The 24,951-nt window shown below is 36.4% G+C and overlaps 1 protein-coding gene across 2 annotated transcripts in view; it reads right to left on the reverse strand.

Moving 5' to 3' along the window:
- The window catches only part of WDR70 (WD repeat domain 70), a gene marked incomplete at its 5' end in the record, with an annotated part of 295,937 nt that overhangs the window by 169,108 nt on the left and 101,878 nt on the right, over window positions 1-24,951 (reverse strand). For both annotated transcript variants that reach the window (XM_079703924.1, XM_079703925.1), the window contains one exon: window positions 17,934-18,010. In XM_079703924.1, the coding sequence (XP_079560050.1) occupies window positions 17,934-18,010 (77 nt within the window). The remainder of the gene's footprint in view (window positions 1-17,933; window positions 18,011-24,951) is intronic.

Here is a 24,951-nt window from a genome sequence, read left to right on the forward strand (position 1 = left end):
GCTTTAAAAAGTAAACAGGAAGCTGTCAGAAAATCTAGATGGGTTACATCATAGTAAGTACTCCTAAATAAATGTCTAATATCTATTTTAAATTTGACATTCCAAAGGGCTTTCTTTCCATCTAAAAATGACTGAAATTCTTATAGAATATTACTATTAATGGAACTCGAATAGCCCATGCATTTGACATACTTAGAGTGAAATAGAGTGGTCATGCTAGTGCTTATAGGAATTGTATTAAGAATATTATTAATGTTAAGAAATAAATATGATTATAAATTAATATATATAATATATTTCAAAATAAATTCCAAAAGGAATCTAAATTAAATGTTCACACAACGTAAATGTAAATAATTCATTTTTTATTATATAGTCAACTCTTTTGGGGTAGATTATTTAATGTATGGATTACTCATGGGAAATATGTTTATTTAATAAAATACTTAGAATTATCATAAACCACAATAAAATTCTTATTAGAAGATGCTTAACATTGAAACTATATAACTACCAAAGACTCACCACTGACACTATTACAAATTCAAAACATTCCTCTTACCACTAAGACTATAGCACCTCCCAGTCTTTGTCAAAGTGAATCTCCAGAACAAAGCAATGATTTCATATTCCTACACAAAAAGTAGGTAAGAGAAGAAGGGATCTTGTAATTGCCCAACGTGTCTTGTTGCAAGAGAATTAAATGAGTTAATACATACAAAGTGTTTAGAAGAGTGCATCTGGCACATAGCAAGCATTCAATAACATTGGCTATTATTCCCATACAAAAACAGTGCTTTGCAGAAATCCTAGTCTCTGTAAACTATCTAAGAAGAATAAATAACCCATATTTGGTAAACTCATTGTGATCTTCAGGCTCAGTGCCTTGCCAATGCTCTTCAAGGCCCATCAGCATTAATTATAAAAGCTACTTGGGTGGTCATTACCATGAGTGATTTTGTTAAGCTTTTTTAAAAATGAACTTTATAAATGTCAAGCACTAGTTCTGCTGTTTTGAAACAATAGCTAACTTCTTTTCATGCTGGCTGATCATATACTTCGAGTCAATTTAAGTTAACTGATCTTTTCTTTTGGAAGTTATTCAGGTTGTGTCTAAAAACAAAATCTCAATGATTTCACTTCTAATATATAATTCAAAAAGAAAATAAAAATATTAAATCCTGTGTAATCCCTCAATAATATACACTTCCTAATATAATACTAATTTGGATATAAAGATATTGGCAGTTGGCTCCCATCCTCTACAACATGCTCACCCCAGGGATCTATGAAAAAAGATTAACTCATATCACTACATTATATGTACTAATTATTCCGTGAACTGGGTTGGGCTTTTCCTGCTAAGTCATGAATTTTTCCAATGCATTTATTGCCTGCAATTCTACCGGCTGCCATTAGGTGGTACCTGCTAATGGAAGCTAAGAAGAAAAGAGGTAAAGCACACAATTCTATAAACAAAAGAATATTCTATCAATGATCATCATAATAAAATGTCACTAACTATTCACTATAAGGTTGGTTATATAAAAAATATAATTTGAAATAATACAAATAAGTCTATAACACATATTTAACCTTTGGTTATTTTTTTCCAGTAAGTTTTTATAAAAATCTGTAATTGATAACCTAGAAGACAACAGCCTAGAGTTTCTTCTGTTCACTGCTTCTGCTTATTCTTCCTTTCTGTGACTATTTTAAGACATCTGGGCTTCAGAGTTTGGTATGAAATCTTACTGGTGCCTGGAATTATTTTCCTTTAACTACTTTCCTAGAAGACTTCAACTCAAATATTCAACCCTCAACTCAAACATTATTTCCTTTGTGAAGCTTTCCCTGATCACCAAACATCTTACTCCAAATCTGCCACAGAGCTTGAGGCAGATGGGCCTAGGTATAGTACTTATTTAGTACTCTATAACATAGTGGGCCAGGGCATAAACATAGATTTTATGAGCCAGCAATGCTGGACTATGACCAAGATTAAATCAGCCAATAAAGACAGCCAGTTCTTCACAGGCCAAGATCTGGTACAGTCATGCTCACTATTTTCCACAATAACTCTTAAACAGGTACATTACTTAGTAGCTGTCTTTGTGGTGTTAGCCAAATAAAAACAATCCTAGTGTATAAACAAAGGGAGAATTGTACTAAAACAGTGGCAAAGTTAGCATTCTTGTAGCATATGAAAAGTTTGCAATAAATTAATTAACCATATGAATCAACTGTCTTCTGTGGAAAGCTGTTGTTAAGTCAATATGTCCATAATCCCTCTGAGAGAGATATAAACCTTTCAACAACAGTAACAATAACAACAATAATAACAGCAGATAACTTACGGAGTGCTACCATGAGATGAACACTATCCTAAGCACGTCAGGTATATAAATTTGTTTAACGTTCACACAACCCCATTTTACAGAAGACAAAGCAGAGGCACGGAGACATGAAATAACTTGCCAAGAGTCACTGTATATGGCATGGTCTGGATTCAAACCTGCATAGTCTGGCTTCAGGGTCCAAGCTGAGAACTACATTTTACTGCCTTGTAACTAAAAGCAATATGGAATATTTTCAAAGCCTGGAGAAAAGACACAATGGTGAAGTTGTGATCATGTCCTATACTGAAACGGGGAGTGACTTTCCCATAGCAGGAAATACCTTATGCTAAGACCCACACATTCACACACCCACTTACCCTCCAACACCTACAACTGAAACAGAACAGTACTAACCGTGACACAGTGTAACAATTTCTTTTATTTTGTAAAAACTGCTGGTCATGACCCGAAAGGGGTCTCACAATGGAGTCTGGAACACACCGCACTACCCCAGGATCAGCTTTACCATGCAACCATCTACTCTGAAGGAAGATATAGTAAACAGGATACAGATGATTGTGGGCTTAAGATAACGAAAGCTAGCGAGGGAATGTGGTATAATGGACCCAGGCATGAGGTCCAATCCCTACTCCACCTCTAAATAGATGTGTGACCTAGTGAGTCACTTTCTTCTTCGAGCCAGTGCTGTGAGGATTAAGGGAGACAGAGTATATAAAGCTCCTGGCCCATAACACATATAAGAAACACCAACTCTTGGGGTCCACTCTGTTAGTTTGAAGTAGTTTTCATAAAAGCAGAGGTTGGGGTTATTTTGAAATAGGAAATGATCCAGTGATTGATACTACAACTTACTGAAGACTCAAGCACCATCCTCTCTGGAGAAAACTTTCTCTTTCCCAGGTGAGTCTGAACTAAGGCCCAGGCTGAAACGTAACTAGAGGAAAACTATGTTCTTCCATTATGGGATCCATGTTTCCTAGCAAACAGGGCTTCATGTAGCTCTGAAGAACAATCCAGAATGAGCCACTCCCATGTCCTTGCTGCAAATCATAGTGTTATGGGTGCCCAATGATCCTGGGAGCCTGGGAAGCACTCTGGAGAGTGAGGACCATGTTGTATTCATCTCTGTGCATTCAGCTCAAAGCATGGTGCCTAATGCAGCTCCTGACCCACAACAATGGATATAAAATAAATATTTGCTGAGCTTAACTGAAGAAAATTTCTTAGCTCTGGCCTGTGGAGAAAAGATCCTCCAAATGCAAATCGGTATCATCTGTTTCATTTCTGTATGACTCCCTTTTTGCCTCTTCTTCGTGCATTCCCACAGTGGACAGTCACGTTGGTAACTATTTTTATACTACCCACTGCTTTCACTCCTCTTTCCTAATCAAAGCCTATTTAGTATTGGCATATACTTCTCTGTAGTTTAGTTTTAGAATTGTTCTTCACATAGATAACTGGTGCTTATTGAAAGGGCAGAATTAAATTAATGCAGCCTAAGACTTTTATTTTACAGATGAAGACATTGGTCCAGGAAGGGCAAGTATGTTGCCCAAGCTCTCACAGGTAGTAGATGACAGATGTTGAATTAATTTATGGTCCAAGCTTTGCATGACAGTAACAGCAAACTTGGCCTTGTATATTTTAAACACATTTGGCTGAAGAAAATAAAAAGCCCAGAATGGAAGTAAACTTGTATTGAGCACCAACTATGTGCCAAGAACTATGCTTTCCATATATTACCACATTTAAAACTTGCAACAAGCCAACGGAATTGCACAAATACATATTTTGTAAATTCTCTGGGTGACATGAAAAAACACTGAGCTTTGAAGATACACATAGCTTTCTCTGCCAATGCTAATATACTAAGATAGACTGTACTAACTGGAGAAGCTCAATATGAGCTGCCAAAAATGCTGAGTTACATATTTTTTAAAAATATAGTAAATACAGAACTTTTAACTGCATTCCACAAGTAGAATTAAACTAAGTGTTATGACAAAGAAATCCTTTAAAAGCTGGTATGGATGGCAATTTAATAAAATTGCATTAACAGACATTAAAATGTCCACACACCCCCAAGGAGCTTTTCTTTATATGTGTCCTACCTATAGATGTTTACCACAACAGCACAAAGTTTTAAAATACCTATTGACTCAATTAAGACTATCAACAAACTCAGGGAGTTCCCTGGTGGCCTAGTGGTTAGGATTCCGGGCTTTCACTGCCTTGGCCCGGGTTCAATCCCTGGTCACTGAACTGAGATCCCGCAAGCCGTGCAGCCAAAAAAAAAAAAGAAAGAGAGAGAGAATATTAACAAACTTATATATTAGCATGTTTTTATGAAAAATATATATAAACAAAAATGTCGCATGAAAATATAACAATTATTTTCCAAAGGAAACAAACAAAAATAGTAAGAAATGTAGCACTATTCTACATTTTTGCAAATCACTTTGAAGTGTGACTTTAGTAGAGGACAGTACTTAGCACTTCAGTATTCAATCTGTTACAGTATGTTGTTCTTGTTAAACCACGTGAAGGGAAATCCATCACACAGGTATGCAGTGGGGAAAAGGAGTATTTTAATAGCCTTTTCAGATAGTTGTGGATATTCTTCAATACTGCACCAAAATTCAATCAGTGGGTACTTTCTTAAAAGTTAGCTGCAATGTGGAATCTGAAACTACGTCAATACACTTTACACACTCTTACATTAAAATATATAGGTCTATCTTAAACTTTGCAGAGATCCTTTCTGTAACATCATGCACTGGTCACTTAAAAAATATTTAATTAGGTGGGAGCCAAATCATGCAGGCTATGAAAATCTTCAAAATGTTGATATATTTCATTAAACAATTGTAAAAAAAAAAACAAAAACCCAGGGCTTCCCCGGTGGCGCAGTGGTTGAGAGTCCTCCTGCCAATGCAGGAGACACGGGCTCGTGCCCCGGTCCGGGAAGATCCCACATGCTGCGGAGCTGCTGGGCCCGTGAGCTATGGCCACTGAGCCTGCACGTCCGGAGCCTGTGCTCTGCAACGGGAGAGGCCACAACAGTGAGAGGCCCACGTAGCGTTAAAAAAAAAAAAAAAAAAAAAAAAAAAAAAAAACCCAGAAAAACATACTCATTAATACAACTGATTTCGTCAAAACAAAACAAAACAGAAACCCTTTAAGTACTAAGAAGCTGTCAAGCTCAAAGAAATATTTTAAAATTTCCAATGTTCTACGTTTTACCTGAAAACTCAAATTTCATCATTGGACACAAATCTGTCAGTTGTTTTCATTAAAATAACAGTGACTTTGTTCATTTTTTTAAATAAAATGTCTGCCAAATATCCAGTCTGAATAACCATAATTTGTCTGTTGACAGTTCTTACAAGTAAAAATGGTGTTCTATGAAAAAGAAAGTTGGCTCACAACTCAATCATGCAAGTGCTTTTCCTTCAAACAATCATGTTTTGGTATGCAGCAGAAGTGCTTTATATGCCATTCCCATTTTGGCATAGAGAACAGTAAAGACATGTACTCAAGTGTTAAGATTTCATAAAACTAATGATTTTTACTGCTTCATCAAGGACATCCTTATGTAAAACTGGCATTTTTTAAAAAATTATGAATGTATGGCAGTAAATACAATGATTACTCATGCAGTTTGGTACCACTGCCTTGATTAAGGCCAAGATACCAGGGGTTTTACCCACCACTGCTTTGGTGTCATCAGTGCAAATGTCAACCCAGTGGAAAAAGCCAAATTATGCCTTACCATTTTTATGAAAATAGTTCTGACCTTGTAGAGCAGCAAAAAGATCTCAGAGACCTCCAAAGGTCCCTGGATCACACTGTGAAACTGCCATTGCAAACCACTGTTTCATTCATCATTATATCTCCTATACTATATCTTTATATTAGAGAATTTGCTACATACATATATTTTGTTGTCCAATAGCCAACCCACAGTGCATAGTAAATACATTCTAATTGATGATGCTAGTTTCCTAAATCTAAGAAAAATTATGTGAAAAGGGCTCTGGAAGAGTGTCTCAACTGTGGGTTGAAGTGCTTGCTCTGCCATTGGCTAACTACCTACGTGACCTTGTCTAAGTCACTTCTCTCAACGTCAGTTTTCCTATCAGGTAAGAGCTGGACTAGCTCAGTGATTCTCACCTGAGGTGTGGGTAGCATATGGATGGAGATTAGATTCACTACAAATGATGAGCAGTGTTACTGATGGGAGTATGTTTCATGTATGAAAATCCTAAAAGCAAAAAAAGGAATCACTGACCTAACAGAATGAAAGCCACTCATTATAAAATTCTTAGAATATGGTTACAACTGCCCTGATCTTCATCCATCCAATTTATTCCATAGAGATGTTAGGGTAATTCATTTTAATGTAAATCTGACTGTGTCACTCCCCTGCTTAAAATCCTTTAACCTCTTGTAGTTGTCCTTGGAATAAAATCCAAATGTGTTCAACATGGTCTGTAAGGCCCTGCATGATTCGGCCCCCACCTACTTAAGCAAATTCATCTCATGCTGCTCTCCATCTTGCTCGCTGTGCTTTAGTGATGCTGGATTTCTCTCAGTTCCTATAACAGGCATTTTAATATGATGTTTCCTCTGTCTGGGATGGCATCCCCCTCTTTTCAATGACCATTCATCTTTCACATCTCAGTTTAAACATCACAACCTCATAAAAGTTTTTTCTCCAGTATGCTTTAGGTCTTCCTCATCTATTGTTCCTTCACAGCATTTTACATGCATAATTATTTACTTAACTATTCATAAGTAGTTTCAAATGTCTATCTCCTCACTGTATTTTAAATTCTACAAGAGCATGAACTGCTTTATTTACCCACAAAGTCTAGGTGAGCCTGAGCACGCAGGGGGTTGTCAATAAATATTTGCTGGTTGATAGACAAAATGATTTTACAAGAGCACAATGGAATTAAGAATGTTGAAAGTTGTGTTTGCAAAGGATATATTTTTCTGTGAAAAAATAAATTATGTAATGCGTTATGAACAAGAATCAGAATCTTCAGCCTATTTGGGGCATATAAGTAAAACCGCCTAGGAAAGATAAAGAATGCTACCTACAACATAGTTATGTGATATAAACCAGAAACTGCTCTACCTCTTCAGTTATTCTATGCAGAGATAAAGCTATGTAGCCAAATTTTTGTTGGAAAAAATGTCATCAGTGAGCCTTATTTCCTCCATGAAAACACAGACTGTTATTGCAAGAATGTAATGACCGCATGAAGTGTTGTTAAACAAGTCTGTGCTAGCTCTATTTATAGATAAGTTAGTACAAGTTTCCAACAATATCATTTGTTTTATTCAAATTAATAGAACACAGCCCATTAAGGAAACATGAATCAAAGGGAAGCTTGTAATTAACAATTTATGAGATATTTCTACTTTATATTCTACTTGATTTTATTACTATTATAATAACAGAAAAGTGTTACCAAGAGAAGAATAAACTATTTTCACTTGGAGCCTTTTTAAAAAGCAGTAACAAATTTAACATTTTCATCAAGACAAATTTTAGAAGTACCATCACAAGAAAGGATACTTTATAAGACAGAAATAGTTTTACAAGTCATATAAACTTAGAAGATTTAAAAAGAAGCAACAGAAAAAGTCAACTCATTATTCACACCTCGTAGCAAAGTGCCTGATAACATGCCATCCTAACTTCATCAACTCTGTCAATATGAAACTAAAAAGATGAGGTGACAACTTTTTCAAAGTTGGGAATGGATTCAACAGGCTTATACAACACAAGAGAAAACAAGGGATTCAGAAACAGTATACATCTACATTTGCCACGTAGTCACAGAAGCTTAGAAAAAAAATGGAAAGGATAATATAAAAAGGAAAAATCGCTTGTAGCCAAGACTTTCAGAAAAAGTCAGAGAGTCAAAATAAACATTTTCATTTGAATTATGAGTTTCAAGAAGAGCAAAAATGCAAGCTATGGAAACATCTATTCCCATTCCTGCAACTAAATTCAATTCATCAGTTTTTCACAGGAACAATATTCTTCATAAACAACTACTCCATAAATGGCCAAGAGGGCCATCACATACCGTAAGAATACTGGTACATTAGTCATACATACAGGCCCATTCAGTCACGCATGGAGTGGATCAGTTGTATTGACGCTACCTTGCCTGGCCTAGAAATCCCCAGAAGAAATTCAAACCACCTTCCATCAAATACTCAGTTAACCTAGGGATGCCAGTAAACAAGTATACTCTTCAACATTTGGAAACACCCATATTCCCTTTAAAAATAAACATATAAGTGAATAAATAAACAAATATTTAAAAAATTGAACTGATGTAACAGAGATGTACTGGTGAAATTAACAATGTTTTTCTTATGGATTTCAAGATAAAGAAAATACTAAAAAGCATCCCTCACCATTTATAATCCCCACATAGAAATTACTGTTCAGCACTGATATTCCCTTAGCCAAAACAAGCTACTGATTAACATCTGTGAAAAGTGTGCAAATAAAGTAAAACATAAACATGGACTTTATCAAACTTTCTGCCAACATTTTTAAAGGTATGAACATCTTACCCTTCTTACGTATGGCAATACAGTGCACATGAGCAACATTTTGTATAAAAATTACATAAAACTTAAATCAAGGATAATGTGACATTAAATTTTTATATAATTCCTAGAGACATAAGGTGAAGTTTTATACTGTAAACATATGACAAAAAATATTATCTAAGTAGAAAGTGCTAGGAAAACTATAAATCAAACAAAGGCTATTCAAGCATAACAGGAGCTTAAAATTTTTAATTATATAAAATAAAAATGCTTAATTATAAATAACTCTTGACTGTTGAGTAAGTTTAACTCCCCCAGTAATATTTTATTAGCTTATTTTGAGTTACAAAATATAAATGACATTATATCTGAGCTTTAAAAAGAAGAATGTAAAAGGTTATTTAGTTCTGCATCTGTTTTATTAATAACACTAAAAAATTGTGCTACAGTTTTTTGAAAAATTACATTATCGGGTTTTTTAGTGAGCCAAACCATATCACCAGTTAACAGAGTAACATATAATTCATCTGTAAAATTATGTGTGAAACTTCTCCTCTGCGTCTAGTGCTGACTTCTTCAGACCAGCATCCAATTCCTTTCAATCACCACAAGATCAAAATATACTTAATAAATATCTAGACTGTTTTTGGTGAGTTGTTTTCAAGTCACTTTAAAACAACTGGTTAACTAATGCCCTATTTTATGCTCTTACCAATTCCTAAGAGAAAACTAGTTCTAGAGCTCCAAATACTGCATGGTTCTCAATAACTGTTAATTTCATTTTCCAATTAAGATACATTTCCAGGATTTTGTGTTTCATTGTATTATGTTTCATGATAGGAATTGAGAACACTGACATATTCTGTTTAAAATACAATTGATTACCAACAAAAAACAAAAACCCAACCACAGTCTGTGTGACAAATTAATCCACATAAAATGGTGAATGGTGATATTTAGAGCCCAACCACAATCATAAACCCTAATTTTAAGTTCTAAACCTAACCTTTTAAAGAATTTGTCCTGGTAGCTCTGCAGTGAGCTATTATTATTATTTAAAAATCTTACAGACTTTTTACCTACTGTGTCTTTTCTCAATATAAATAGAAATAAAATAGAGCTGAGTAAAAGGAAACTATTTTGAGAGGAATGAATTTATATGAACCAAATGAATTTATGATAAAATTAAAAGATTTATATTTTTTCCATTCAAGCCTACAGAAAAAGCTTGTCAATAAAAGCTAAATCAAACTAACACCAAAATGTGCACATCTCAGTTACAGCAGTAATTTCAGAATAGATTCTCATTACTCTCAGAACTCATGAAGAAAAAGAGCTTTAAAAAGTGTCTGAATAAATTATGTCTTTTATTATAAGCATATTTCACCACACTCAGAAAGTTTGAATAGGAACATTTTCGGCATTTAGGTTCTACTGACAGCTAAACCCTAAATCCCATTAATCATTCAAAGAAGTTATTGTTTCATGTAAAATTTCTATAACAAATGCTTTAAAATATATAGACATATTTTTAATTACCCACACAGTGAAAATAAAATAAAAGCTATTAATTTTACAAATGTTGGTATAATTAGAATAATTAGAATTAGATAAAAGGATCAAAGAAATAAGTTAGATAAAAGCAATGTCAGATAGTGTAAAAACAAGATATAAACAGTATATTTTCTTTTTTAATTGAGGTATAACTGACATATAACATTATATTAGTTTCAAGTGTACAACACAATGATTCAATATCTGTACCTACTGCAAAATGATCACCACAATAACTTTAGTTAAAATCTGAAAACAGGACACTTTCTGTTTCTATAATGGGATCACCCAAAAAGAACCATTACTTATGTGGCAGCATGGACAGTATAAAACTCTGCCCAGAATCAGAAAGTAAGCAAGAAAAAGTCTCCTAGCTGCCAGAGATGGCAAAAATTAATGTTATTTAAAAAATAAAACTTGGGACTTGCCTGGTGGCGCAGTGGTTAAGAATCTGCCTGCCAATGAAGGGGACACAGATTCGAACCCTGGTCCAGGAAGATCCCACATGCTGCGGAACAACTAAGCCCGTGTGCCACAACTACTGAAGCCTGTGAGCCTAGAGCCCATGCTCCGCAACAAGAGAAGCCACGACAATGAGAAGCCTGCACATTGCAACAAAGAGTAGCCCCTGCTCACCACAACTAGAGAAAGCCCACGCGCAGCAACGAAGACCCAACACAGCCAAAAATAAATAAATAAATAAATCTATATATTAGAAAAAAAGAAAACAGCATTTTCCAGCCATAGTGATACAACTCCCTCTCTCTCCCACAGCTAACAACATCATTTACACTCTGTGCCTAGTGCTCCCAGGAATATACTTTGGGAAATTAAGGTTGCCACCAGCAAATGCTTTTCATGGCGGGATTCAGTAAATTATAAATCTTTTTTTATTTTGTTGCAGCTTATAAAGATGCACAATACCAATTAAAATTCTTGGCGAATTCTGGCATGGCATAATAGAAAGAGAATGCACTTTCCAGACCAAGAGGAACTTGGGTACTCCACCACTCATCATGACCTTGAGCAGCTAATTTACCACTGAGTCTTACAGGCTTTTGCTGGAAGGCTGCTAGGCATATTTGACTTGACTTTAATAATCAATAACATATGTAAATATAATTATAAAATTCTCCAAGGAATGATGATTTACATAAATGGATCTCAGAAAATTAAACTTTTCTATAGCCCAAAGGTTTTTTTTTCTATTTAAATATTTTTTGGGGAAACTTAAAAAATATATTAGCTTCCTTTTATTTCTAGGTGTTTTGAATATAATTTAACATTTTCATAATTTATACATTACTACACCATGGTATAATATGCCTCAGAAAGTCTTCACATGTGTAGGCCAATTTTACAGCTTTTTGAGTTCTTTTTTTTTTTTAATAAATTTATTTATTTATCTTATTTATTTTTGGCTGTGTGGGGTCTTTGTTGTTGTGTGTGGGCTTTCGCTAGTTGTGGCGAGCGGGGGCTACTCTTCCTTGTGATGTGTGGGCTGCTCATTGCGGTGGCTTCTCTTGTTGCAGAGCACAGGCTCTAGGCAAGCAGGCTTTAGTAGTTGTGGCTTGCAGGCTCTAGAGCTCAGGCTCAGTAGTTGTGGAGCACAGGCTTAGCTGCTCCAAGGCATGTGGGATCTTTGCCGGCCAGGGCTCAAACCCGTGTCTCTTGCATTGGCAGGCAGATTCTTAACCACTGCGCCACCAGGGAAGTCCAGAAAATGCTGTTTTCTTTCGTTAATATACTTCTCAGGATCTCTAGTCCTTGGCACTATAACTCTCCAAGGGAAAGACAAAGGAACCCTTTCTCCATGGACACACTACAGGTACTAGCATTACTAGGAACAAGCTTAGGAAATCCTGCTACAGTCCCTAATCACTAGGTTCTCACAGTTTAATCAGCACTGATATGCAGAAAATTAAAATACACTGAAAAACTGTCCAAGAAAAAACTTAAGTGGAGTAAAACAAACTATAATCCCCACTACCCTTTTTACCCATCTTATATTCAACTTTTAGATTGGGGGTGGAATGGATGACTTCCACATAAGCCAATATTAAGAAGATCCTCCCAACTTTTTATTTGGAAAAGGTTCAAAGCTACAAAAAAGTTAAAACAATACTACGATAAACACCCATATACCTTTTCCAATAAACACCATATACACTAACATTCATTTTGTCACATCTATATACTCAGTCTCTCTCTTTCCATACATATATTCATACACACACACACACAAATATACACAAATGCACTTTTTATTTTTGTTATACCATTTAAAAGTAAGTTGCATACCTCATGATACTTCACACCTAAATTCACTAGCTGGTATCTTCTAAGAACAAACACATTCTTCTATATAACCATGATTCCACATAACATGAAGCAATAATATCATCTGTGTCAGTTAACAACTGGTGCATAACAAAACATTTTCAAAATTTAATGGCTTAAAACAGCAGGAATACAAAGCAATACTGAGGAAAAAGAACAAACCTGGAGGCATAACCCTCCCAGACTTCAGACAATACTATAAAGCTACATCATGGTATTGCCAAAAAAACAGACATGCAGATCAATGGAAAAGATTAGAAAGCCCAGAAATAAATCTACACACCTTCGGTCACTAATCTTCGAAAAAGGAGGCAAGAATATACAATGAAGAAAACACAGACTCTTCAGCAAGTGGTATTGAGAAAGCTGGACAGCGCATGTAAATCAATAAAGTTAGAACATTCCCTTACACCATACACAAAAATAAACTCAAAATGGCTTAAAGACTTAAATATAAGCAAGACTTGATAAAACTCCTAGAACAGAACACAGGCAAAGCATTCTCTGACAAAAACTGTACCAATGTTCCCCAGGATAGATCATATCTTGGGTAACAAATCAAGCCTTGGTACATTTAAGGAAACTGAAATGGTATCAAGTAACTTTTCTGACCACAATGCTATGAGACTAGATATCAGTTAAAGGAAAAAAACTGTAAAAAATACACACACATGGAGGTTAAACAATATGCTACTAAATAACCAAGAGATCACAGAAGAAATCAAAGAGGAAATCAAAAGATACCTAGAAACAAATAACAACGAAAACACAATGACCCAAAACCTATGGGATGCAGTTCTAAGAGGGAAGGTTATAGCAATACAATCCTTTCTCAAGAAACAAGAAACATCTCAAATAAACAACCTAACCTTACACCTATAGCAATTAGAGAGAGAAGAACAACAACAACAAAAAAAAAAACCCTGAAGTCAGCAGAAGGAAAGAAATCATAAAGATCAGATCAGAAATAAATGAAAAAGAAATGAAGGAAACGATAGCAAAGATCAATGAAACTAAAAGCTGGTTCTTTGAGAAGATAAACAAAATTGATAAACCATTAGCCAGACACACTGAGAAAAAAAGGGAGAAGACTCAAATCAACAGAATTAGAAATAAAAAAAGGAAAAGTAACAACTGACACTGCAGAAATACAAAGGATCCTGAGAAATTACTACAAGCAACTATATGCCAATAAAATGGACAACCTGGAAGAAATGGACAAATTCTTAGAAAAGCACAACCTTCCCAACTGAACCAGGAAGAAATACAAAATATAAACAGACCAATCACAAGCACTGAAATTGAAACTGTGATTAAAAATCTTCCAACAAACAAAAGCCCGGGACCAGATGGCTTCCCAGGCGAATTCTATCAAACACTTACAGAAGAGCTAACACCTAGCCTTCTCAAACTCTTTAAAATGATAGCAGAGGGGGGAACACTCCCAAACTCATTCAATGAGGCCACCATCACGTTGATACCCAAACCAGACAAAGATGTCACAAAAACAGAAAACTACAGGCCAATATCACTGATGAACATAGATGCAGAAATCCTCAACAAAATACCAGCAAACAAAATCCAAGAGCACATTAAAAGGATCATACACCATGATCAAGAGGGGTTTATCCCAGGAAGGCAAGGATTCTTCAATATAGGCAAATCAATCAATGTGATATATCATATTAACAAACTGAAGGATAAAAAACATACAATAACCTCAAGGATGCAGAAAAAGCATTCGACAAAATTCAACACCCATTTATGATAAAAATTCCCCAGAAAGTAGGCATAGAGGGAACTTTCCTCAACATAATAAAGTCCATATATAACAAACCCACAGCCAACATCGTTCTCCATGGTGAAAAACAGAAACTGTTTCCACTAGAATCAGGAACAAGACAAGGTTGCCCACTCTCACCACTATTATTCAACATAGTTTTGGAAGTTTTAGCCACAGCAATCAGAGAAGAAAAATAAAAGGAAACCAAATCGGAAAAGAAAACTGTCACTGTTTGCAGATGACATGATACTATACATAGAGAATCCTAAAGATGCTACCAGAAAACTACTAGAGCTAAGCAATGAATCTGGTAAAGTAGCAGGATACAAAAGTAATGCACAGAAATCTGTAGCATCCCTATACACTAATGATGAAAAATCTGAAAGTGAAATAAAGAAAACACTCCCAATTACCACTGCAACAAAAAGAATAAAATACCTAGGAATAAACCTACCTAAGGAGACAAAAGACCTGTATGCAGAAAACTATAAGACACTGATGAAAGAAATCAAAGATGATACAAAAGATGGAGAGATATACCATGTTCGTGGATTGGAAGAATCAACATTGTGAAAATGGCTCTACTACCCAAAGCAATCTACAGATTTAATGCAATCCCTATCAAACTACCAATGGCATTTTTCACAAAACCAGAACAAAAAATTTCACAATTTGTATGGAAACACAAAAGATCCCGAATAGCCAAAGCAATCTTGAGAAAGAAAAACAGAGCTGCAGGAATCAGGCTCCTGAACTTCAGAGTATACTACAAAGCTACAGTAATCAGGACAGTATGGTACTGACACAAAAACAGAAATATAGATCAATGGAACAGGATAGAAAGCCCAGAGGTAAACCCACACACATATGGTCACCTTATCTTTGATAAAGGAGGCAAGAGAATACAATGGAGAAAAGACAGCCTCTTCAATAAGTGGTGCTGGGAAAACTGGACAGCTACATGTAAAAGAATCAAATTAGAATGCTTCCTAACACCACACACAAAAATGAACTCAAAATGGATTAAAGACCTAAATGTAAGGCCAGACACTATCAAACTCTTAGAAGAAAACATAGGCAGAACACTCAATGACATAAATCACAGCAAGATCCTTTTGACCCACCTCCTAGAGAAATGGAAATAAAAACAAAAATAAACAAAATGGGACCTAATGAAACTTAAAAGCTTTTGCACAGCAAAGGAAACCATAAACAAGATCAAAAGACAACCCTCAGAATGGGAGAAAGTTATTTGCAAATGAAGCAACTGACAAAGGATTAATCTCCAAAATATACAAGCAGCTCATGCAGCTCAATATCAAAAAAACAAACAACCCAATCCAAAAATGGGCAAAAGACCTAAATAGACATTTCTCCAAAGAAGATATACAGGTTGCCAACAAACACATGAAAGGATGCTCAACATCACTAATCATTAGAGAAATGCAAGTCAAATCTACAATGAGGTATCACCTCACACCAGTCAGAATGGCCATCATCACAAAAATCTACAAACAATAAATGCTGGAGAGGGTGTGGAGAAAAGGGAACCCTGTTGCACTGTTGGTGGGAATGTAAATTGATACAGCCACTATGGAGAACAGCATGGAGGTTCCTTAAAAAACTAAAAGTAGATCTACCCTACGACCCAGCAATCCCACTACTTTGCATATACCCTGAGAAAACCAGAATTCAAAGAGTCATGTACCAGAATGTTCATTGCAGCTCTATTTACAGTATCCAGGACATGGAAGCAACCTAAGTGTCCATCAACAGATGGACGGATAAAGAAGATGTGGCACATATATACAATGGAATATTACTCAGCCATAAAAGGAAACGAAATTGAGTTATTTGTAGTGAGGTGAATGGACTTACAGTCTGTCATAAAGACTTAAGTAAGTCAGAAAGAGAAAAACAAATACTGTACGCTAACACATATATATGGAATCTGACAAAAAAAAATGGTACTGATGAACCTAGTTCCACGGCAGGAATAAAGAGGTAGACATAGAGAATTGACTTGATGACATGGGATGGGGGGGTGAAGCTGGGCTGAAGTGAGAGTAGCATCGACATATATACCCTACCAAATGTGAAATAGCTGGCTGTTGAGAAGTAGCAGCATAGCACAGGGAGATCGGTTCAGTGCTCTGCAATGACCTAGAGGGGTGGGACAGGGAGGATGGGAGGGAGGATCAATGGGGAAGGGATATGGGGACATGGGTTTGCATATGGCTGATTCACTTTGTTGTGCAACAGAAACTAACACGGTATTGTGAAACAATTATACTCCAATAAAGATCTATTAAAAATAAATAAAAAAATATGTGTTTCACCTAAGTAACACCATCTGTATATTTTCATTTATAAGATTTTTCATTGTAATTTTCTCTGTAATATTACAAATACCTCATTCTTGTGAACTACACTTAATACTAAAAATGAATCATACAACATAACAATTCAGGAAAAAGCTGCTCAAATATTCCCTGTAATACTCTTGAATCCTAAGCCAACAAATATAATGTAAAAGAATCTGAATAGGGACTACCCTGGTGGGCAGTGGTTAAGAATCCGCCTGCCAATGCAGGGGACACAGGTTCGAGCCCTGGTCTGCAAAGATCCCGCATGCCACAGAGCAACAAAGCCCGTGTGCTACAACTACTGAGCCTGCGCTCTATAGAGCCCACGAGCCACAACTACTGAGCCCGCACGCCACAACTACTGAAGCCCATGCACCTAGAGCCCGTGCTCCGCAACAAGAGAAGCCACTGCATTGAGAAGTCCGCACACTGCAACGTAGAGCAGCCACCGCTCGCTGCAACTAGAGAAACCCCACACGCAACAAGACCCAACACAGCCAAATTAATTAATTAATTAATTGATTTTTTTGAAAAAAGAATCTAATAACCATTAAATCAATTTTTTCAGTTGTCACTTCCAAAAAACCATCATTTAAAAAACAAATTTATATAAGCTATTAGATTCAGATGAAAATCAGCCTTTACTATAAAAAGTAACAAAGTTTAAAGTCATTTGAGTCCACTTAACAGCATCAATCTGATCCACTGTGCTCCCTAATAAACTCTACTTGAATTCCTTCCAACTTTCATTTCTACAGCTTCCATATTTGTTTAAGCAAACCTTATACTGTCAGCTAAATTCAAGGTAAAGTTGAGAACAAGACTATATAAACATCAGGATTACTAATATTCTATCTCTTACTTTACTGGCAAGATTGCTACAATATAAAGGTTCAAGAAAATACTGAAATATATGAATGTATTAGATGAATTATCAACAATACTCACGCATCATTTGAGCAAGTCACAAATTCTCCCTTTATTTTGGGATGCCATGAGCCAGTATGAAGCATTGCTGTATGACCCTTAAAAAAAAAAAAAAGGAAAAAAATCTTTTAAAAATGTAAAATAAACAAACTGACCAAAAGCTGACAAATTATGCTTAAAATTAAAACTTTTTAGTCCTCCCCAAGGCACACTATTTTAATTACAAACTGATATTATTTTATTTCAGTTTTATTTCATAATATGCTATTTATTTCCTTTATTTTAATTTTAATTCACCACGTAACCCCTCCTGCCCAGGAATTGGTACAGTGCTTATGTATAACAGGTGCTTAAAAAGAAAGAGGGGGAAATGACAGCCTCTCTTTAGGAACGAAGCAAAAAGAAAAACCACAATAAGACAATGGGAAAAAAAATCAGTGGAAAAGAATTAAGGAGAATAGAAAGTACTTACAAGTAACCAAGGCAAAAGCAAGAGGATAGGGAAAAAAAAATCCATTCTTGAAAATGTGTCAACAATCTTAATTCTACAATACATCTGTAAGAATAAATATGTGAGAAAATAAAAATATCTTTAAAATGATTCAGGAAGATTAGCCCTACTCAGGATGGAGCATAATACAAAAACACTGCAATTATTTTATTTATTTATTTTTATCTTTATTGGAGTATAATTGCTTTACAATGTTGTGTTAGTTTCTGCTGTACAACAAAGTGAATCAGCTATATGTATACATATATCCCCATATACCCTCCCTCTTGCATCTCCCTCCCACTCTCCCTATCCCACCCCTCTAGGTGGTCACAAAGCACCAGCTGATCTCCCTGTGCTATGCAGCTACTTCCCAATAGCCATCTATTTTACATTTGGTAGTGTATATATGTCCATGCCACTCTCTCACTTCATCTTAGCTTCCCCTTCCGCCACCGTGTCCTCAAGTCTGTTCTCTACGTCTGCGTCTTTATTCCTGCCCTGCAAGTAGGTTCATCAGTACCGGTTTTTTAGATTCCATATATGTACATTAGCATACTGTATTTGTTTTTATCTTTCTGACTTACTTCACTCTGTGTGACAGTCTCTAGGTCCAACCACCTCACTACAAATAACTCAATTTTGTTCCTTTTTATGGCTGAGTAATATTCCATTGTATACACGTGCCACCTCTTCTTTATTCATCCATCTGTTGATGGACATTTAGGTTGCTTCCATGTCCTGGCTATTGTAAATAGTGCTTCAATGAACGTTGTGGCATGTATCTTTTTGAATTATGGTTTTCTCAGGGTATATGCCCAGTAGTGGGATTGCTGGGTCATATGGTAGGTTCTATTTTTGGTTTTTTAAGGAACCTCCATACCGTTCTCCATAGTGGCTGTATCAATTTACATTCCCACCAACAGTGCAAGAGGGTTCCCTTTTCTCCACACCATCTCCAGCATTTAGTGTTTGTAGATTTTTGTGATGATGGCCTTTCTGACCAGTGTGAGGTGATACCTCACTGTAGTTTTGATTTGCATTTCTCTAATGATTAGTGATGCTGAGCATCCTTTCATGTGTTTCTTGGCAACCTGTATGTCTTCTGGAGAAATGTCTATTTAGGTCTTCTGCCCTTTTTTTTTTTTAATTTATTATTATTTTGTTAACATCTTTATTGGAGTGTAATTGCTTTACAACTGTGTTCTAGTTTCTGCTGTATAACAAAGCGAATCAGCTATACATAGACATATGTCCCCATATCTCTTCCCTCTTGCATCTCCCTCCCTCCCACCCTCCCTATCCCACCCCTCTAGGTGGTCACAAAGCACTGAGCAGATCTCCCTGTGCTATGTGGCTGCTTCCCACTAGCTATCTAGTTTACATTTGGTAGTATATGTTAAGTCCATGCCACTCTCTCACTTCATCCCAGCTTACCCTTCCCCCTCCCCATGTCCTCAAGTCCATTCTCTAGTAGGTCTGTGCCTTTATTCCCGTCCTGCCCCTAAGTTCTTCAGAACAACTTTTTTTTTTTTTTTAGATTCCATATATATGTGTTAGCATATGGTATTTGTTTTTCTCTTTCTGACTTACTTCACTCTGTATGACAGACTCTAGGTCCATCCACCTCACTACAAATAACTCAATTTCATTTCTTTTTATGGCTGAGTAATATTCCACTGTATATATGTGCCACATCTTCTTTATCCATTCATCTGTCAATGGACACTTAGGTTGCATCCATGTCCTGACTATTGTAAGTAGAGCTGCAATGAACATTGTGGTACATGACTCTTTTTGAGTTATGGTTTTCTTAGGGTATATGCCCAGTAGTGGAATTGCTGTCTTCTGCCCATTTTTGGATTGGGTTGTTTGGGTGTTTTTGATATTGAGCTGCATAAGCTACTTGTATATTTTGGAGATTAATCCGTTGTCAGTTGCTTCATTTGAAAATACTTTCTCCCATTCAAAGGGTTGTCTTTTCGTCTTGTTTATGGTTTCCTTTGCTGTTCAAAACTTTTTTTTTTTTTTTTTTGCAGTACGCGGGCCTCTCACCATCGTGGCCTCTCCCATTGTGCAGCACAGGCTCCAGACGTGCAGGCTCAGCAGCCATGGCTCACGGGCCCAGCCGCTCTGCGGCATGCAGGATCTTCCTGGACCGGGGCACGAATCCGTGCCCCCTGCATTGGTAGGCAGACTCTCAACCACTGCGCCACCAGGGAAGCCCTGTGCAAAAGCTTTTAAGTTTCATTAGGTCACATTTGGTTATTTTTGTTTTTGCTTCCATTACTCTAGGAGGTGGGTCAAAAAGGATCTAGCTGTGATTTATGTCATAGACTGTTCTGCCTATGTTTTCCTCTAAGAGTTTGATAGTGTCTGGCCTTACATTTAGGTTTTTAATCCATTTTGAGTTTTTTTTTGTGTATGGTGTTAGGAAGTGTTCTAATTTCATTCTTTTACATGTAGCTGTCCAGTTTTCCCAGCACCACTTATTGAAGAGGCTGAATTTTCTCCTTTGTATATTCTTGCCTCCTTTGTCAAAGATAAAGTGACCGTATGTGTGTGGGTTTATCTCTGGGCTTTCCATCCTGTTTCAATGATCTATATTTCTGTTTTTGTGCCAGTAGCATACTGTCTTGATTACTGTAGCTTTGTAGTATAGTCTGAAGTCAGGGAGCCTGATTCCTCTGGCTCCGCAAAAACACTGCAATTAACACACTGTGATGTTGGTATAAAAACTGACATACATACCAAATCAATCGCAGAGTATATATTTCAAACATAAACACACACATACACACACACACAATCCCCTCCTAGGTAGCAAAGTAAGTTATAGTGGTCTCATACTGTAAGTCAGGTTCAGATGGGGCAGAAAAAAACCTAATATTTTTTAGTATAATAATGGCAAGGCCACTTATTCTGAAAAGGTCCAGCATAAAGCTAAACTAAAAGTAGTAAAATGTGCATATTTAAATGACTTAGAAGGAAAATAACTGTAGCTCTCTGGAAAGACTGAATTGGAACTGGAGTACCCACACATGGGCCTGGAGACCCATCTCTAGTCCCAGCTGCTCACAATGCCTCAAATAGTATCTGGCCAACTCCTGACATTCTGTTCATGTTAAAAAGGTACAAATAGGGACCAGAGATCTGGAATCTCTTCCTGCAGTAGGAAAGAACGGACCGAAGTACTGCCTGGAGGGACTAGATAGGAAGTTTGAGATTCCACTTTCCTCTCCCGAGCTCAAGACTTGTATATTCAACTATCAACTTGATTGACATTTCCATTTGCATGTCATAAGCATTTCAAACATAATAGGCCCAATAGGGAAATCTTGATTCTTACTGCCCATTTCATTTGCAATAAACTTCTTTCCTAGTTGCTAAAGCTACAAACGTGGAAGTAAACCTTAAAGACTCTAATAACCCCTAAACTCTCTTCTCTCTACCCACCCAGATTCAATCCACTAGCTAGTCCTATCAGTTCAACCCCAAACACATCTCAAATCTATCCACTTTTCTCCTTTTTCACTACTACAACTCTTATATGAACCAACATTTTCTGGTGTCTCTACACCAGTTATTATGTACTGTGACAGGCCTGTGACTAGTCTCTCTACTTTTACTCTTGTGTAATGTGCTCCACAAAGCAATCAATAAAATAGAGACACAAATTTAGAGGACAGACATATGGGCACCAAGGGGAGAAAGTGGAGGGGCGGGGCGGGGATGAACTGGGAGATTGGGATTGACATGTACACACTAATATGTATAAAATAGATAACTAATAAGAACCTGCTGTATAAAAAAATAAAATAAAATACAAAAATAAAAAATAAAAAAAATGAAGTTTAAGGTAACCCCCCCCCAAAAAGCAATCAATATCGTCCTTTAAAAATATACTTCTAAAAACGCCACTGCTTTTTATCCTCCACTGGCTTTCCAACGTCTTTCCACAGTGTACAAAAGCTTACATCTTCCAGCTCCTGCTTTCTTTACAAACTCCCTAACTTTGTGCTCCTTCTTGCCCAGAATGCACACACCTCCCTGGTCTTCCTTCATTTCCTCCCATACATGTGACTCTTTCCCCACATCGGGGCCTTTACACGTGCTTTTCCATCTGCTGGAAAGCTCTTTTTCCACTTTTAAGTGACTGGCTTCTTCTCACTCTTTCAATCTCAGCTTACAGGCCACTTATTCAAATGAGTATTGCCTGGCCCTCTATCTAAGTGAATATGGCCCATTCCGTTCTTCTCTACCAGAGTACCTGTTCATTTCCTTGATAATAGTCACCATAATTCGTAGTGCTATATCTATTAACTTCTTATTTGATTCTTGACCCTGTGTTAATGTTTTACATATTCATAAATAAACAAATAAGGACGGGAAAAAACCTAAAACAGTATAAACTGAAACAAATGAACCCTACTGTATTTCAAATGAATAACAAATACACTGAAAGAATAAACAGCAGGTAATAACCTAAGTAACTATACACCCTGTAGTAGGTTGAACGGTGGCCCCCCCAAAAGATATGTCCACGTCCTAATCACTGGAACCTGTGAATGGACCTCATTTGGAAAAAGAATATTTTCAGATGTAATTAAGCATCTCAAGATAAGGTCACTCTGAATTATCTGGGTCAGCCCTAAATTTGATAACAAGTATCCTCAAGTATCCTTATAAGAGACAGAAGGGGAGAAGACACAAAGAGGAAAGGCTCTGTGAAGATGGAAGCAGAGACTGGAGTTTCACAGCCACAAGGATGCCTAGAGTCACCAAAGGCTAGAAGAGGCAAGGAACGATTCCTCCAGAGCCGTTGGTGGGAGCGTGGCCATGCCAATACCTTGATTTCAGACTTCTGGCCTCCAAAATTGTGGAAGAAAAAATTTCCGTTGTTTTAAGCTACCAGGTGTGTGGTTATCTGTTACAGTAGTCCTAGGAAACTACTAATATATACTCCCAGTCTAAAGACCAAAAGAATGGTAAATAAATACTGCATTCCAGTTAATATGCCTGCATCTTTTTTTGCAATGGTATGCGTTAACAATTCGGAAACTGCTTTCAATACAATGAAGATTTAAGCAATATTTGAGGAAATATGTTGAAGATAATGGGAGTCGAGTTTCTCACTGTTGGAGAAGGGAGTAACTAAAGTGGAAAAGGGGAAGACTAGAACGAACTTTGTGGTGTTTGACTGAAACTGGGGATATCAATATGAACTCAAGGTTTTTAATAGATATATGTAAATTTAAGGGTAAATGTACATTTGTAAATTATTCTCTAGCTTTATATGCTGCAAATGTCTAGAAACAATGACACCCCAGCAAACATAGCACAGATATCCTGGTTTCTAAATATCATTCTCCACTAAAGGAACCAGGGCTCCTTGGAGAAATGATTGTTTTGGGGGCTGAGGTAGGAAAAGTACAAGATGAACACAGAATATTTGGTTATGCTAAAAAAATAAGAAAGTGTTGCAAAAATGACAGGGATATGCTAAAAAGATAAAATGCAGGCTGGAGAGGCTTCCACCAGCTAAACCTGGGACAATTAGGGCATCAAAATAAATAAAGTAATGGATTATAAACCATTGACTAAAATAAGAACCCTTGAATGCATATTAATATAATAAAGAAATAAATAAGAGAAAGCTCTTCCTTATAGAATACTAATAAATATAAGATAAATTATAGAGTTAGAAAAATCATCAGTTTGCAATCATGACAGTAATACCTGATTCAGACAAGAACCATCAATGGATGCTAACAGTAATAGAGGAAAGTCTGATAATACACAGGGTAATTGCATGGTCTCAAAATCTCCCTGCAAATGGCTTAATAATGACAAAGAGATAATCGTAACTTTATAGTGAAGAAGAAATCTGGTAGGCTCCATCTTAACAAGTGATCCAAGTTTACATCATCAATACTGGGATGCAACTGACATCATGTACTTTCTGATATGAGGAAGTAAGGAGGGTACAATATCATTTGTGGGTCAATCTTTCTAGAAATGCATACCCTGACTCTAATTATGAGAAAAAACAGGCAAAATCAAATTCTACATTTTACAAAACAACTGGCTTACAGTCTTCAAAAATATCAAAGTGAAAAAAAGGGGGGGCGGGGCAGAGGAACTATTCCGAATTAAAGGAGACAAAAAGGCATGATGATTGAACTGGTGAGAAAATAATTAGGGACAAGATCATTAAGATAACTGATGAAACTATCGACTATGGATTAAATAGTATTTTATCAACATTAAATTCATGGTTATATAAAAAAATGTAATGTTATTAGGAACACCACACTAAAGAATTTAAGAGCAAAGGAGCATGATGTTTGCAACTTGTTTTCAAAAGTTGGGGGAAATTAAACACACATACATAATTTTTATGTATGTGCATATACATATGCGCGTGAATGTCTGGGGGGTGTATAAGTGAGGTGGGAGGAAAGGAGAGAGAGGGGAGGGAGAGTGTATATTAGTCGAGGGAGGAAGGGAGGAAGAGATGAGGGGGAGATAAAGCAATGGGGTGAAATG

The sequence above is a fragment of the Hyperoodon ampullatus genome (genome assembly GCF_949752795.1).
Source record: "Hyperoodon ampullatus genome assembly, chromosome: 4".
Classification (NCBI taxonomy): Eukaryota; Metazoa; Chordata; class Mammalia; order Artiodactyla; family Ziphiidae; genus Hyperoodon; species Hyperoodon ampullatus.